The 18,514-nt window shown below is 41.3% G+C and overlaps 1 protein-coding gene across 1 annotated transcript in view; it reads left to right on the forward strand.

Moving 5' to 3' along the window:
* Positions 1–18,514, forward strand: part of cdh23 (cadherin-related 23) — a 358,315-nt gene that overhangs the window by 43,291 nt on the left and 296,510 nt on the right. The window contains exons 2-3 of the mRNA XM_072677393.1: positions 1,879–1,979; positions 10,651–10,725. Of these exons, the coding sequence (XP_072533494.1) occupies positions 1,898–1,979; positions 10,651–10,725 (157 nt within the window). The 5' untranslated portion in view covers positions 1,879–1,897. The remainder of the gene's footprint in view (positions 1–1,878; positions 1,980–10,650; positions 10,726–18,514) is intronic.

Consider the following 18,514-nt stretch of genomic DNA (forward strand, 5'->3'; position numbering starts at 1 on the left):
ATTAGCAGGGACGGGGAGGATCAGCCTCGACTGCGGACATCCCTGATGAGCCGAATCTTGCTCTTTAGCCACAGTGAGCAGCTGAAGCTTCTGGCTCATCACTCGGCTCGATGCATAAGTCATATTCCTTATCCATCATTAATGCCGTCGATATAAAACCCCTCGCCTCGGGTGATATTGTGCACTCCGAGGCTCTGTGTAGGCCTTTGAAGGTGATCTTAGTGAACAAAGTATTGACAGGGTCGAGAAGTCCCAGGCAGACAGTTAATGTGTGTTTATTTCAGATCGCTTTCACGTCTCTTTTCCTACAATCATGTTAAAAAACAAAGGCAAGACATGCCTGTATTTTATAGCGGAAAATGCTACAGGTGGAAATGGGGCCTGTCTACACCTGCCATTAACATGTGGTTTTGTTGATTGGATCACGTTCGGGTTTCAGTTGTCTGCATGAAAAAAAGGTGTAAACACCCCCAAGATGCTTTGTGATTGGTTTAAGATCGGATCACTCAGACCACATTTGGAGGGGTTTGTGGGCTCTCGTGCTCATGCTTATTCACCGGTAGATGAGAGCATTATTAGAGTTTGTTCCCTTGTGGTTTAAATAGTCTGATGCATTTTTAGAGCCGTTAGGGGAATGTAAGAACCATCTATTGATCGACTGTGTTGTAGAACCCCCATCGTTACTCCTAATTGTTCAGTGTCCCGAAGCAGGACAGTTTGATGAGAGGTGTGAACAGGTGGTGAAACAGAAATGAGAGAGGTGTCTAATCTGGTCACACTGGAGAAGCATTTTAATGACTAGTGTAAATCAGTGTAATCCAGTCAAAGCTGGATACAAAACATACATAAACCGTCTGTCAATTATATAACACTTTTACTTTTAATGAAGAGAATATCTGTCATTGGAAGCTGGTTGCTGGTGAGCATACAGTTATGTTTTGTTGAAGTCAGCATAAAGGTTTTAATCTTGTAGAAAAAACAATGCAATAACAGGGCTTAATTTGATTTATTTACATGAGAGGTTATTTTACTCAAAATAAAAGTTTAGTTTGTTTAAAACTGTAAAGACAAGGCACCTTAAGAGGTTCTTCCTCTGTTTCAAACTGAAGAACCTCCAAAAGGTCCTCAAGGACCGTATACTTTTAACAGTGTAGAATTTCACCAATCTCTGTAACTGCATGCCCAAAAACGTCATTTGTGTTGTATTATTTGGCAAAGGATATGCGCTGATAAGAATTGGGACACCTGCTCATTCATTGTTTCTTCTGAAATCAAGGGCATAAAAAAATAATTCTGGAACTGTCTCTACTGCTCAGGGAAGAAGGCTTTCTACTAGATTTTGGATAATTGCTGTTAAGATTTGATTGTATTCAGTGACAAGAACATTAGTGAAGACAAGCCAACTCATCCCAGAAGTAAAGGATGGAACACCATCATTTCAGAGAATACAGTTCCACTGCTCAATGCTGCTGGGGGGCTTTACACCCCTCTAGTCCACGCCTGGCATTAGGCAGGGTGCCAATAGGTTCATATTCATCTGCTCTAGAGAGTCCTATTCTACTGGCAGTACTTCTCTACAAAGACTAGATAAGCTGTGTATGTTCATTTGCACATCTGTGTCAGCAATGGGTGAAACTTTGAGTAGTTGGGTGCATTATTTAGAAGGGGTGTCCACAAACATTTAGTGGACATATGTTGGTGTGACTATAACCCTAACAATAACTCATGATTGACAACTTGTGGTGTTACCTGTCTAAATGATTGGCTGTAATTCCAGTATAAGCTCAGTAGTATGATGGAAATACAAATGTCCACCGCCAACCACCAACATTTTGAATGTTTCCCCTTAGTAAAATAAGCTTGTGTGTGTTTCTGCAGTGCGGAGAAGGCACAGGTGATGTGGAGCGAAGGTTCTGGTGGCAGGATGACGGTGGCCAAGCTGCTCCTCTCCTCTTTCCTCCTACACACACTCAGTGAAGGTAATACACACACATACACACACACGCACACACAGCACAACTGACATTCACAGTGCACTTCCCTACTTTAGCCTCTGCAGTCTCTGCATTAACTCCGTCCACCTCTCCGTGTCCTTTTCTGTTTCTCCTCGTCCTCCTCCGCCCAGGGCCTTTTGTTCGTCACATCAGCGTCTCATTACCTCCCCCCCTTTTTTTTCTACCTGTCGTCCTCTCATCCTGTCTCACCCACTCAATCAACTTTTTTCCTTCAAGTCTGTCACTCAATCTTCACTCCAACGCTGCGGCTGGGTCAACACTCAGCCCTTTCACAGCGCGGGATGTGTAAACACACGGGCCGACGCTGTGACGGAGCTTTCGAGACGAGCGCGAGACACCTCCAATCAGCCGGGCAGCCGAGCCGCCGTGCTGAGTTATCAGCGCGATGCCACCATCACTTTACATCGCGCCCAATGACTTTCTAAAGCTCCCACCCTCGCACTTCCCCTCCTGCTTTCCCAATCTGTCTCTTCCTCTTTAAGCTTTTGCAGGGTAGGAGTATAGCTGTTTTCCTATTCTAGTTACAGTCATGTGGAAAAATGTGGACACCCCATGACAACCTTAGTCTTTTTTTGCATATTTAAACACACTGTCAGAGAAAAACCCTGTGTCTTTTTTCATCTTTACTTGAGAGTGATCCATCCAAATTACTGAAGAACCAATGGTCTATGTACAACGATGTGTTGTCAGGAATGTCCAGCAAAACCTCATGCCCGAGAGCACAAGGTCGAGCGAATGATATAAGGAGTGTTTTTGACTGTTTTCAGGCACATTTTGTAGACTGGTTTATCCAGGTTTGCTTGCTTGCCCACTTACTTGAACTTACTTCTCTACTTACCTGAGCAATTCACAACTACAGTCAGCTTTTTTCCCCCCACCTGTTTTCAGAGCGTGACATTAACACTCTTAGTGAACTCCCACATGTTTTTGTGTTTGGATTCTAGTTGTTCCTGTGAATTGCACCAATCCATTTGCTTCTCTACTCTTCTGTAAATGGAGAGCTCTCAATTCCTGCGGAATCTGTTTGTACAGTCAGTCGCACAACGACTGATAAACTGACTGTTTATCATTTTTGTGTTAGCAGCATTCACAGTGAACACTGATGCTGCCACTTAGTCTGCCTTTTTGCCACTCGGTGGATGTGGCCGCAATGACTCCTACCACCAGTGGCATCATGTGCATACTCTCTATAGAACAGTTAGGCCACCCCTGTGCCGACACTGGACATTTGGCCAGTTGTGCGATAGTGAAATCACTTGAAAACTCATTGAAAAGTGTATGGCCGGCATACAAAATGTTTAAAATGACATCAGGGGACCTACTTGTAGCTCTTACCAGCCAACATCTACCATAAGAAAGAGGAAAAACTGCACAGTTTGACTTTCATGAGAGATGTTTTTTCCACTGTCAAAAAAAAAACCACATCAGGGGAAGACATTCATCTGTCCAAAGCAGATTGTTTCAGAAGTTCTGGTCTTTGTCTATGGGTTTGAGGCATTGCAATATTCTGGGAATTTTCAAAGATGGGAAATTTACCATGGGCATTAACGGGAATTATGGGAATGAACAGGAATTAACGGGAATAAAATATGATAAATATTTATATAGTGGGTAGGAAATATACTTGGCATAATATTGGCTAAAAAAGTTAGATATATTGCTATGAACAGTTGAATAGCAAAGCTGCTCCTCAGTCCCAGGTGCATTACGCACTGAAGGGCTATTGAGACCACCACCTGTATACACTATTCATTCCTCCCATTTTATTTTCATTGATTCCAGTTAACTTCCATAATTACCAGTTTATTTCCATGGTAACTTTATTTGTATTGTTATGCCTTCATGTCAGCTGTTGACAAAAAAACAACAACTGTACATTGATAATAGTGTATGATATAGTTCCTTTAAACTAGCCAATTTTTCCTATTAATTCCTATAAATTCCCATAATTTTCCAAAGTTCCCAAAATTTCCATGGAAAGTTTACATTTTTTAAATATAAAAAAATAGTTCCTGAGCCTAGGTTCCCATGGAAAGATACCGGTAATTTACTGGACATTTATCTGGAATTTTCCACCCCTTTGCAACCCTGGCAAACTTTAGTCTTGAGTGTTTTATTTTTTACAGCATTTCTTTTTAAAAAGTATTAAGTCAGTTGTATTGTTCAAATAAAGACCAAATATTTAATGTTATCCAATGAACAATATTCAATGTTTAAACATTGGGTGTTCAATGTTTAACTGTACTTACAGTAAATATGGCAACTCCTTCTTTGGACTGTTCGCTGAATATATACAAGACATAGCAGATCTTTCACTTTCATCCCCCCCCCACCTCCCCCCCCCCCCTCTCTCTCACACACACAATCTCTGCCACTTGCTCTCTTCTCTTGCACTTGTGGTGCTAATAGCTGTGGCCGATCCTACGGGGAAAAGTGTTTTCATGCTTATTATCTCTGGCTGATTGTTAAGGGCTTTGTGGCCTCAAGAAAGTCGACAAGAAATTAAGAGACACCCCGTGCCCGAGCTCAGCCAACATAATGACCCTGAGAGAGGGAGAGAGAACTAGAGAAAGAAACTAGAAATGAGGAAGAAATTGTAGAGACAGAGTGACATACTGCAAGAAAGAGAAAGAATGAGAGAATGAAAAAGAAAAGGAGGGAGAGAGAGCATGAAAGTATGAGAATGAAAGAAAAAGGGAGAGAAAGAAAATGAAGGTGAATGAGAGAGAATGAGATAAAAGGGGAGAGAGAATAAAAGAAAGAGAGAGAGAGAATGAGATAAAAGGGGAGAGAGAATAAAAGAAAGGGAGAGAGAATGAAAGAAAGGGAGAGAGAATAAAAGAAAGGGAGAGAGAATGAGAGAAAATGAGAGAGAGAGAATGAAAGAAAATGAGAGAGAGAGAATGAAAGAAAGGGAGAGAGAATGAGAGAAAATGAGAGAGAGAGAATGAGAGAAAGGAAGAGAGAATGAAAGAAAGGGAGAGAGAATAAAAGAAAGGGAGAGAGAATAAAATAAAGGGAGAGAGAATGAGAGAAAATGAGAGAGAGAGAATGAGAGAAAATGAGAGAGAGAGAATGAGAGAAAGGAAGAGAGAATGAAAGAAAGGGAGAGAGAATAAAATAAAGGGAGAGAGAATGAGAGAAAATGAGAGAGAGAGAATGAGAGAAAGGAAGAGAGAATGAAAGAAAGGGAGAGAGAATAAAAGAAAGGGAGAAAAAATGAGAGAGAGAGAATGAGAGAAAATGAGAGAGAGAGAGAGAATGAAAGAAAGGGAGAGAGAATGAGAGAAAATGAGAGAGAGAGAATGAGAGAAAGGAAGAGAGAATGAAAGAAAGGGAGAGAGAATAAAAGAAAGGGAGAGAGAATAAAATAAAGGGAGAGAGAATGAGAGAAAATGAGAGAGAGAGAATGAGAGAAAATGAGAGAGAGAGAATGAGAGAAAGGAAGAGAGAATGAAAGAAAGGGAGAGAGAATAAAAGAAAGGGAGAGAGAATAAAATAAAGGGAGAGAGAATAAAAGAAAGGGAGAGAGAATGAGAGAAAATGAGAGAGAGAGAATGAGAGAAAGGAAGAGAGAATGAAAGAAAGGGAGAGAGAATAAAAGAAAGGGAGAAAAAATGAGAGAGAGAGAATGAGAGAAAATGAGAGAGAGAGAGAGAGAATGAAAGAAAGGGAGAGAGAATGAGAGAAAATGAGAGAGAGAGAATGAGAGAAAGGAAGAGAGAATGAAAGAAAGGGAGAGAGAATAAAAGAAAGGGAGAGAGAATAAAATAAAGGGAAAGAGAATGAGAGAAAGGGAGAGAGAATGAAAGAAAGGGAGAGAGAATAAAAGAAAGGGAAAGAGAATGAGAGAAAGGGAGAGAGAATAAAATAAAGGGAAAGAGAATGAGAGAAAGGGAAAAAGAAAGAGAAAATGAGAGAGAGAGAACGAGAATGAAAGAGAAATGGAGGCAGAGAGAGAGAGTGAGCGTGAGATGACAGTGTGGGTGAAGCAGTGTGATTGAAACAGCTTGCGAGCGGTAGCTGCATAATAAGAAGTGATGAGTTTATGAAGATGTGATCAAACACAAGAGCCACTCCACTGCCTCTCATATCAGCTCAGTCAAGACCCTCTCCACACACACTCCACTTCATACAGCCCGACTACTGTACAATTTCTCAATCACCGCTTCTCATCACATGCTTCTGTTCTTTATACTTCAGTATAGAGTCGTGGATTATTATTTTATTAAAGAATGTTTTTGTTAACCCTTAAAAGTATAGTGAAGATGTGAAGAAATTGCAAAATAAGGAATATGTGTGACGCAGCTTTCTAAACATATCAAACCTATTCAATCCCCAGCGATGCTACAACCATTCCAGACTGGGAGAGGAGGGCCCTGCCTCCTCCATCACTCAGTGTGATGCTATCCAATGCAGGCGTCTGTAAGCTGACGTTGGTGTTCTTTTTCAAGCGTGTTTGGGTTTCCAGTGATGTTGCGTTAGCTGCAATTCATGTTATAAAGAGGAAGCACATGCTAGCCTTCACCCTCTTAGCACTGTAGGCACAAGGGGAGTGTGAAGGTGGGAGTTCTAGCCATTGGAAAATAAAAAGTAGCTTCGGTTTCAGACTTTTGAGCCCCATTTTAGCTAATGCTAATCTATAGTCATGTGCTAATCTGTAGCCATGTGCATTTATTAATTTGTAATCACTTCTGCATATTTTAATACACAATTTTACAATTTCACAATTTTTAATGAAACGTTTTGACAATTATTGGTTACCATGCAAGTCCTGAAGGGACTAAAATAAAAACCTCAGATCTCCAAAATGAGAACTTTACAGGAGAAGAAGAAAAACCTTCTTAACTTTTAACGGAAGTCTGTGAAAAAAGATTTTATAAGTCAATTTTGAGCATTTCTATTTGTCCATTCGTCATGAAATTGTGATACCGTGTAAAGAACAACTGCCAGATTCACTATATGTACAGTCACATGAAAATGTTATGACACTCCAGGAGTCTTTGTAAATGTATTTAAACATCTGGACTTTTTTTGTTGTCACTTAAACAATATCTGGAGTAGGAGGTAATGTAACTAAAACATACTGAAGAAATGTCTTTATCATCATTTATAAAATGGAATTAATAGAAATGCATTTTTTCATGAGGAAAAAGTTAGAACACCTTTACATTTATTACTACTTCAAACACCTACAGTTAGAATCAGGTGCAGCACATCAGCTGCAGATGGTTATAACATGGTTAGAGAAGATTCTGGATGAGTCTTATTTAATTTTCAGACGTTTTAGTTTGGTTTGCTCTTGATTTGATCTCACCATGGTAAAACTCTCACTTTACCAAAGAGTTTTCTGAAAAAAGGTTGAAGAAGCAGATGAGTCTTCATTGTATCAGAAGATGCTTGAGGAAAATGTGAGACCATCTGTCTAAAAACTAAAGCTGGAGAGGAGTGGGAGAACCTTACAGTTAACGTCATAGACTGGTGGATCTTTCATGGAAACTCGAACGGGGAGAAATTGCGGCATATGGCGTACTTTGCATTTCTATTAATTGCATTTTACAAATTTTAATTGCATGTCTTCACATTTATTTAGTTTTCTTTACCTCCATATTTTAATATTGGTTACATGGAGATCAAATGTCCATATGTTTAAATTTATTTAAAAAGGCAAAGGTTTTAATGAAGTGTCCTAACGTTTTCACATGACTTTAAAAAAAGTGAGAAAACAGCAACAAGGGTGATGCACAACTGCTTCAAAATCATTGTGGTGCACTACTGACTGTTATAGGGAGAACAGAATCTCTATCAATGCCACTCAGGGCTTGGCATGCTGCTAACTGCACTAATTCTGTAATTCAGCTGAAGTGGGCAGTCCACATGCTTCTTTTCCTTTCTGTAAAGGTTTTGTATCTCTCGGCTTGTCCAGAAATGCATGTGTAAAGTGTGTTCTTTTTTTAGTGGTGGATCAAAGCGTGAATTCCACTTTCGGACTGTAGGGGGAGCTCAGAAGTACCTATTGCATATTGATGCTTTAAGTAAATGAGTAGGAATTGTGACTAAAATATGCAGAAAAATGCCATTATTTTAAGTTTGTTTGTTACTTATTTGCACTAAGAAAACCAACAAGATATCATCTGTGCGTTTGAACAGGGTGCCCAAACTTTTGCATATGACTTGACTGTGTCTATTAGGTTGTTAATCCAGAGTGACATGCTGCCGTAGATCAGCTCATGTTGGAATGCTTCAGTGTGCTGAAGATCAATGTGTTTTTTCTCATTCTTCATTCAGCATCTCTCTGCATCAAACGGCACTTCAAGCACACAGACACACACACACACACACACACACACAAACACACACACACACATATACACACACACACACCCCTCCTGCGGTGCAGAAGTGTCTCTATGGCCCACTGCCCAAAGGCTTGATCAAAGCGCTGCTGCTTTGTAGGCTGATCTTCCTGACAAAACAGCTTGTCTCCCGCTGCCCCTGAAACACAGACGACACCCAGGAGGGAGAGAGAGCGCGTGTGTGTTTGTGTGTGTTGCAAAGAAGCATGGCGTAGAAGTAGGCCAAACTGTAGAGTATGTAGAACGGATGCTCACAGATGCATGCAGGTGTGTTGCTGTCTCAAAGAAAACACACACACATACACACAGTCAGTCACTGATCAATAATGGCAGTCGTGCCATTATTGATCAGTAGGATAGAGTTATGGCCTGGCACATTGAGTATGATCATTGGAAATATGTGTGTGTGTGTGTGTGTGTGATCAATCACATCTTCTCTATTACTTGGTTCTGTCTCCTCTTGCCTTAATAACGCTGCCAATCCTGTCAGGTACGGATAACACCAGCCTCCTGAGATCACTCCTGTTCATTTTAGCACATCTCTTCCACAAACTTTGTACTTCTTGTTCGAGCAGAACACAACACTGACACCCCCATATTTTCAGAATGACAACTGTAGTGTGCAAAGGTCCAAATTCACTATGACTGACCAGAAAAAAATCGCCAGTTCTCAGCTCTGGTTTGTGGAACAGCCGGTGAAATGGCCAAATGGGCACAGATGGAATCCATCTGGAATGTGCACCATGTCAGTGGAAGAGTGGACCAAAATGGACACCTCCAGAGACCAATTGTGATTGCTACCTGACAGTGGGACACGTAACCAAGTACTGTGGAAGAAAAGATACACGTGACTATTATTTGGTCTGGTGAGCTTAGCCTCAATTCTTCATGGCACAAGTTCCTTTGAGATTCTGATCCATGTTGGCATGATTGTGTTACGCAATTCCACTTCATGCCTCGAATCCGCCTTTCTACCACATCCCGAAGCTGCTCTTTTGGATTCAGATCCGGTAGCTGAGAAGGCCACTAAAAAACTCATCAACTTACTGTCATGTTCATGAACCCAGGGTTGGAATTTGGTGCCAACGGCATGAAATCCATAGACCCTACCTCCCTTGTGTCAACATTCCAGGCTGGTGGAGGTGGTGTAATGGTTTGGGGAAGGTTTTCTTAACCAAGTACTGGAAAATAAATGATACATGTGACTATTATTTGGTCTGGTGAGCTTAGCTTAGCCTCAATTCTTCATGGCATGGGTTCCACAAGATGGCAGACACGTTCCTTTGTAATTCCAATCCATTTTGGCGTGATTACGTCAAGCAATTCCGCTTCATCCTTCAAATCTGCTTCTCTACCACATCCCAAAGGTGTTCTGTTGGATTCAGGTCTAGTGACTGGGAATGCCAATGAGGAGCACTGAATTCTTTGCCATGTTCATGAAACCAGGTTCAGAATTTGGCAACAACAGCATGAAATCAATGGACTCTACCTGCCATGTGTCAACACTGTGGTGAAATGATGTGGGGACTGTTAATACTAGTCAAGCCTATTTTGTATGGTTGCTAATGATGAGCTCCATGTTCTTCAGTGGCCTTGCCAGTCACCGGATCTGAATCTAAAGGAAAATCTTTGTGGTAGAACCGTGTGTGGTGGAACGGGAGATTTGCAGAATGAAATTTCTACAAAAATCAGCAGGAATTATGTGATGCAGTCATGTCAGCATGGACTAGAACCTCAACGGAGTGTTCCCGACATCTTGCTTAGAGCAAAGGGAGGCTCAACCCAGTATTAATATACTATTCCTAATAAATTGCTCAGATATACTCAGAATGTTAGACCACCCTTGTCTCAGATGGCGCTAGTGAGACGTTGTTCTAGAGCCACCGCAGTGAAGGTGTGTACTAAGAATGGACTTCTCACACCTTGAGTGCCTCCCAGACAACATAACAGGGGTGCTCCACGGGCTGTTGGTGCCAGAGGGGTTGCCGACTCCGGTGAGTGGTTCAGGGCAATCAGCGCTCCACTGAGGACCAGCTAATCTCTATAATAAACACCCTCACCGTCACCTTAATACAGTCCATGCCAAAATGTCTCGCTGGTGTCATCCAAGCAAAGGGTGGTTATTCCCACTGCAACCATCTGTGATACTAGTATGGCTATGGCCAATTTGATGATGAGGATTAACAGGTGATGTATTGTGCTGCACTTGTGTTTGGGTGTATTTGGGTGAAAGTTTCTTTTAACACACAACTTACTAATCTGTGATCTCTCTCCTGCAGCCTTTAACCAACCTCCACGGTTCCAGAATTACTTCTTCCAGTCATACCTGCTGATCTACGAGAACACTGCAGTGGGTGAGTCTCGAGATGAATTCACACACACACACATACACACACACACACACACACACACACACACACACACACTCTCTATTCTTCACTCTGCAACTGGGAGCTGGGGCTAACATCTCTTCCCTGACTTGCAAGATTTGCGCTGTCGTATAGGGTGTAAAATGTTACCCTCCCCTTCTGCACTTTATAGTAAGTAGCTAGTGTAAAATATGTATGAATGTGTGCATACATCCAAAAAGTGTTCATCCCCTCGAATATTTCCCTTTTTATTATAGTTAGAAGTGGAGTCATGAGCTGTGTCCGAAACTGTGCCCTATTCTCATATTGCACTTCTTTGGGATTCCATCATTTTGTAGTGGTGCCCGAAAAGGTAATGCTGAATTGTCAGTGCACTGTAACAATCCCACAATGCACCGTAATACATATTGTACAAACAATCAGACATAGAATACCCATGTTTTTGATAACATTTGCGCAAAAAAGATTGACCGTCACACTGTTTGTGCTGTCGCATTCTGCTGTTTCACAATGATGAGCTCACTTGCATGGTGACATGGTCGTAATCATCTTGTTGATTTTGAAGCTATTCCTTCTAATAGTGCTCTACATAGTGATCTGGATATACAAATGTAAAATAAGTGACTGCATAAATATTCACCCCTTTTAAAGTGACTGACCCACTCAACAGAGATCCTGCAGACATTTGGGGCTAGAAGTCTCACAATTAGGGAAATGGAGATCACCTGAGTGCCGTAAATGAAGACAAAAGAACGCTATAAATCAGGGACTGGATGCAAAAAGTCACTGAACTGTAGATCAGCTAAATCTATTATTAAGAAATGGAAGAAATTTGGCGCATTTGTAAATCTGTAAATCTTGTGACCGCACAAGAATTAATAGGTGTCCAATAGGTGTCACCAATTAAAGCTATATGGATAATGTGTTCAAATGGGACAGAAATGAAACTGGATGCTGTTACAATGGGGTGCATTCTTTCGGTATGTTTAAGGATGCTTCAAAGTATAGCCCATGTGTGGGGAAATACTGGATATATCCAATTGACCCCGTTCAAACCTGGCATGACATTAACATGCATCCCGTCGTACGATCCGATGATCAAAAGTGACCAAGACTAAGTACAGGTGTAACTGCGAAAGCACGTAGTAACTGCGAGACCCCACTGTCCGCAAGAGTTACCAGACCGTCACGCCCATACTCGAACATGAGCAAGGACTCGCTAGCCTGGCTATCACCCCGGACACATCTTAATGCCAGGTGTGAATGGGCCCATTGTAAGAAGTATTGAAACATGAGCTGGTTGATATATGAACAGATAACGCCATAAAGAGAGTATACAGTGTGTATGTCTGCAGTATTTTCATTGATTCATAGTCCAGAGCAAACTTTAGATACAGAACTAAGTCTGAGTGTTCGAATGACCTTTGGGTTGACCTTTGTCATGTTTCCACACGGTTTCCACAGCATATCAGAGCAGTGGAAGCTCAACTTCAGTCAACCTGCAACAACTCCCTCTCTCGTTCTCTTTTCCCACCTGTCCCTCGCTCTCTCCCTGTCCCTTTTCCTCCATTTCAGTGGTTTACGGATGACCCTGATGATTGACAAGGCAATTTGAAAGTGTCAGGTTTTTCTTCACCTTGCCCAGTGTTGTCATGAGCACCAAATTAAAAAAGATATATCGGGCTTAGCCGATAGAAGGCTTCGTTTTCTCTCCCGCTCTCTCATCTTTGACCACAAATCTACCACTCATGCTCTTCTTGCACTTATCCGTGCTACTGTGTGTTGCCACTTAGCTCATTTACTTGAAGTGTGTGTATGCGTGTGTGTGTTTGTGTGTGTGTGTGTGTGTGTGTGTTTGTGTTTATATGGTTTATCCTCTTATGGCTTATACCTATTATTCAGTGCCTCAATCTTTAACTACAGGACCTACACATTAGCTTCACAGTAGTTACCAAAGTCCTCTTTTGCTCTTGGATCTTTTGGGAGTAATTCAGTGACATTTAGGATCTTTAATTAAAAAATAATGGTGCACAAGTGTTCTAAAATCAACCATGACCAGACCAGCCTTTGATAATCATCAATACGCTTCTTGCAGAATTCTGCATGGATATTGACTCTTCACTCTTCTTGGCAGACTTGCTTCAATTCAATTTGTTGGTTTCCTTGCACGGGCATGGTCCTTGCACAAATGTTTGTGGACACCCCTTTTAATGAATGCATTCCGCTACTTGAAGTTACATCCACTGGTTACAAAAATTGACATACAGCTGGCCTAGTCCCTGTAGAGAATTACTGCCAATAGAATAGGACTTCTCTAGAGAAGAGAATGGAACTCACCCATTGGACAAAAATGTACAGCACATGCATACTGTATGCATCACAGTCTAGAATCTGTACTTGAATCTAAATCTCTCCACTTATTTTATAATTATTATGCCAAATGCATCATGCTTTTGTTATTGCTGGCAACAACAGCAAATTCAGATGGTTTAAAGGGTTACATTGCACCTGCATTGGAGTCACTCTGCCCTCTGTGCCTCGCTTGCTGTCCTCTCTGCCCTGCCCCGCTCTGATTGGTGGCCGGTGCTGTCAGCCATGTCTGATTGGCTAGCGGTGATGGCTTGTTCAGGGAGGGGTGTGCGCTACTGGACACTAACAATTTGTCAGCATTATAGTTTATTAGTGTCGCAGATGTCCTCGCACAGGAGGACTTCCAGAACATCCAGCCCACCATGACCTAGTGAATTAGCCACATACAGGTGTGTGTGTCTGTGTGTGTGTGTCTTGTTGCAGCCATGAAAATTGTTTAAAATGACAACATTGACATGACAATCATTGTTTAACACTACATCACATGTGTATTGGGTAAATAGCAAAGCACTTTTTAAGTCGCTCTGGATAAGAGCGTCTGCTAAATGCCGAAAATGTAAATGTAAATGTAAATGTATACATACAAATTAAACATGCTTACATAATACTTAGAGGCTTCAGTAGTAAATGTCTAATTGAGTGCTAAATTAAACGACCAACTAAATTTGGGTCAGTTCTTGCGTTTAGCTGGTTGGTTTGCTCCTCACTGTATTTAGTTACCCAACATAAGCTATATAATATTAGCTTTGGCGAAAAGGCTTACACTGGACCTTTATTTGCCTTCTAGCACACTGTTGTATGTGTGTATATGTGTGTGTGTGTGTGTGTGTGTGTGTGTATATATATATATATATGTTTTAATATATATATATATATATATATATATATATATATATATATATATATATATATATATATATATATATATATATATAGGATAGTGATAGTGCCTGTGACGGCCAGCATCACAATGAGAGTGAGAGAGGTATTCACCCACTGGAAGAGAATGCATAGCCAATTGTGCTCTCTCAGGCTCCGGCTGCCGGTGGTAAGCAGCTGACCCAGTATTCGAGCTAGCAATTCTTGCGAGTGTTGGCTCCATAGTCTGCTGAGCCACTCAGAGCTACAACCATAATTTGTCCTCATAGATTTGGAATTGTAAAGTGGTAAAAGTCCAGAGTGGTTTTGAGGGCACAAGTATTCACAATTCTCTAAATGTTTTAATGAACAACAAAAAACAACAAAGTATTTAATTTTTAAAAAAATGTCTGATACAAAAAGTCTGATTCTCATCGTGGTTTTTCTGCTTCCTTTTCCTTTGTTTTGTGGTTTTTAACCTTTTGGCTTTGTTTGCTATTGGTGGACTGACCTTTTGGTTCTGACCTTTGTTTATGTTTGGCTTATTCTAATGCATTTACAACTGCTCTCTGACTTGGTTTGGCTTTCACACTCCAGTATTGGATTGCCCGGTTAGTATCATAGCTTAATAAGAATATTTTAATATAAAAAAATGTCTTGACTTGAATGTATGTATGTCTGGCTCATCAATTAAGCGTGACACTAATTAATAGTCAGAAGAATATTAGCAACCACTGCTGGGCTATGGAAAACAAAACATATCAGACCATCTTGACTCTTAAAACAGTGCCATAATTAAAGGCAAAGTCCCTAACTTTTTGACTTCTTGCTCTTCTTCATATAGCCAATCCACTGGGCAGGAAATGTCGTAGGTTACTGCTTTTCCTGGTCCTCTTCACTTTGAATACGTAAACAGTAAGAACTTCAGCCTCACTCAAGGATGTTACTGATGAATACTGATGCAGGTTGATGATGAGAAAGTTTCTGAATTCATTTATTGATTTAGTAAACTAAATTGCTCACCCCTGCAGGGTTTGACTTTATGTTTTTTCAGGGACTGTTTCTATAGACCAGTAAAACTACATTTAACTTGTCTGAAGGCTAAAATACCTTTCACTGGAAAAAGGTCAGTATTAGCAACAGCAGTAGGAGAGAGAGATCCACCTTCTCTGGCTGCATGTCTCTTGCTTGCGCACTCACTCATTCAGTCTCTCAAACTAGTGCTGAGTGCTAACATTCAATAAAATTCATTCATTTATAGGAACTAAACTAGCTAGCATTAGAGTCATATTAGAGTCATACTTCTTAACTTGATAAAAAGTACTGCTATCAGTAAGCGATGTGTTGCCTAAAAGTTTGAAACCTAAGCTAGCCTGTTGTAAGCAAAGCTGGGTTGCACACTGTAGGAGACACAAAACATCCCTAAGATGATCGTTCATTGGCAAAATTCATGCTACTACCCTTTAGAACATAATGCCATAGGCATCTTTGCCTGTCAGCCAACTTCAACAAAAACTGTTCTAACAACAACCAGCTCCATATAAACAAAGTGTTAAGGGTCATCAAAAAATGACAGTCCACTTAATTCTATGCTAATACCAAATATAATGTGACTTTCACCTTTGTCCAGTTGTCTATGCAATCCCAAACATTTCTTTACATATAAACACTGGGGTCTGTTCCCTTTGTTCCTCGTTTGTAGAGCAGCTTCTAGCTTCATGTTTGAACAACTCTGGCATCAAAGTATGCATCGAGAGCAACGCAGATGGTCCAGCGCTATACCTGCTGTTTGTTCAAGAAAGGGAAATCAAGAGTATTAAAAAAGTTTATCCTACTTTTGTTGGATAACCGTCTTTACTGTCCGGGGAAGAAGGCTTTCTACTAGATCTTGGAGCATCGCTATGAGGATTTGATTGCATTTAGCTACAGGAGTTTAAGTGAGGTCAGGATGTTGGGTGATCTCCATCCCACCTCATCCTCAACTCATCCCAAAAATGTTGGGGATTTCATACCATTCTATCTCACGCCTGGAAGTAGGTTCCTGTTTATCTGCTTCAGAGAGTCCTATTCTATTGGTTGTACTTCTCTACAAGGACTAGACAAGCTTTGTGTGTGTGCATTTGCGTATATGTGCCAGCAGTGGATGCAATGTTTCACAAACACTTGGACATATAGTATTACATTTAATTTAGCCTAAACTCCACTAAACTGTCAGTGGTCCAGACTCCTTACTCATGTATCTCATGAATAGTTCAGCTAGTTTGCATTGCTTACCATGTAATGGCTGAAAAAGAGTAAAAGTCACAGTGTTTAGAGGCTACAGAGATGCCTGGCTAGGAAACTAGGAAAACCCTGACAGGTAGACTGATATATTAGTTTTGCCTCCCAGCTTGTGTGTGTGCATGTTTACACAACCTGTTTGCGTACTGCATATACCTGTGAGTATGGAAATGTACAGCATGCAAATGTGTTTGTAAATGTATGTGTGTGTGTGTGTGTGTGTGTGTGCGTTTTGGAAAAAAAATCCTTGCTCCTGCTCGCATAATGCGCTTACTTGCCTGCCTGAATCCCTCTGCAATAGCTTATCATCCACGCAATTTATTACACTCTCTCCCTTCCATTCTCCGTAAAATTCCACCGAGACTGCTGTGTTTGCTCACTAACGAATTGGCAAGTGACTTAATTAGACTAATTAGTCAATTAGCTAACCGTAGCAGATGCATTCATCTGTTGAAATGACAAAATACTTCAGGTCTGCATGGCGTCGAGTAAAGGGCATTCTGGAGATAAGCATAATGTTAGTTTAACTACACCCTCCAACTTCACCACCGGCAACTTTTGGACCTTAATTACTGTACGCGCCAAAATGACACTCGGCAGGAAATGAGTCACTGCAGATGGGGTTTGATGATCTTGATATGCACTGATAGACGGATAGGAGGCATTTCCGTTTGCCATGTGTGCACAGTTGCAGCGATTGCATACTGTGCAGCTGCTAACCCAGACCCTTTTACTGCATGTCCATGTTCAGACACCGGGAGGGGTGAGTTGTAACTGCTAAATGACTTAATAGCGATTTAATAGTGGAAATTGTAGATCCTTACATGCATCTTGATGCAGATCAATTCACAAAGGTCAATAGATTTTCTTAAGTCTTAAAGACTTCATTTAAAATGTAAATTTTACGTTTTCAGAGCGCAAAAGGCAGAATCGGCAAGTGCGGAAGTGCCGCAACAGACAGTCTGTGGCGTGCACATAATAGAGACACAAAGAATGAATGAGAAATCCGACCAGCATCCTCTGCATCAAAAGCTAGCGTCTGGCTCTGGTTGGCAGCAACTGCAGTTACCCTCAAGCAAGCGATGTCAATATTTCCACCCAGCTCAGAAAGGGCCATGACTTTCTTGCTATGTCGAGCCCTTTGAAGCCAAGATATAGCAGCGTCCCGCCTCGAAGATATCTTACTGACACAGCGATCCCCAAACTATACAACCAGACCAAAACCGAAGTCATGGAATCAGTGGGAGGGAAGAACATGCCTGAAGCCCCTCCTCCCAAATGTGGCGTCTTATAAAATTCATCTGTACCTTCTTCACATGTCTACAACAAGTCTGCGCAACCCTCCACCAACCCGTAACCTCCCTTTTAAGGAGGGACTGACTTTCTACCCCAAAGCAGAACCCCCCCCCTTCTCTTTTTCAGTCTACTCCCAAATCATCATAAGATTAGGGTGTGGTCAGAACTAGCAAAAAGTCATTCAAACATGGAGGGTGGTTTCCTCATATCAGAACTGGAGGGCCACAGCACCACAGGTGGGATTCAAACTTGCGATCTTCTGATATGTAGATTGCAGATTGTTTGACATACAAGATCTTGACATGCGCAGGAAGGGGAAACACTGTGTTATTTGGGTAGTGGGCCATTTCCAGCGTAGCCATGACACTGACAAGATAGTATGTGGTGCTAGTACAAGTGTATTAGACACATTGGTGTTTCTGGGGTTTTACACACGTAGGTATTCCAGAATATCCAGCCAAGTGTGGCCCTAAAGTGACCTGAGGAAGGGCTAGAGGATGGCTAACATCAACAGATGGACTGTCTCCACCGTCTCAACCTGTGACTCTGTGATGACGGCGTCCATTCTGTTCTTATAGAGCCTGTATCAGGTGTTGTCTGATAGTGTCTGATTAACACCAGCTTTGTCCTTCTGCCCGGTTTTTATCATGCAGTAGAGTTACTTCACTCTGGATCAGTCAAGTGATGGCCGTGTTTACTCAGTCATTGTTATCTTGGTTAATGAAGTCATTAGTGTTTCTTTGTGTTGTGTGAACTTTCTTGTTCTCTGGCCAGCTGTGAAATTCACACTGCATGGCTTGGGTTTCTTGTCCTTGTCCTAGTCTAACCTCAGAGAACTCAGCGGTTTTCTGGTTTTGTTTACTGGTGCTACTGGTGCTTGTGCATAGCAAGTTGTACTGCTGTGATAAACCATCTCCAATTTGCAAAGGACCACACTGTTGGGTCCCTGTCCAAAATACCATGCCTACCA

Source organism: Salminus brasiliensis, chromosome 4 (genome assembly GCF_030463535.1).
Source record: "Salminus brasiliensis chromosome 4, fSalBra1.hap2, whole genome shotgun sequence".
NCBI classification, from domain to species: domain Eukaryota; kingdom Metazoa; phylum Chordata; class Actinopteri; order Characiformes; family Bryconidae; genus Salminus; species Salminus brasiliensis.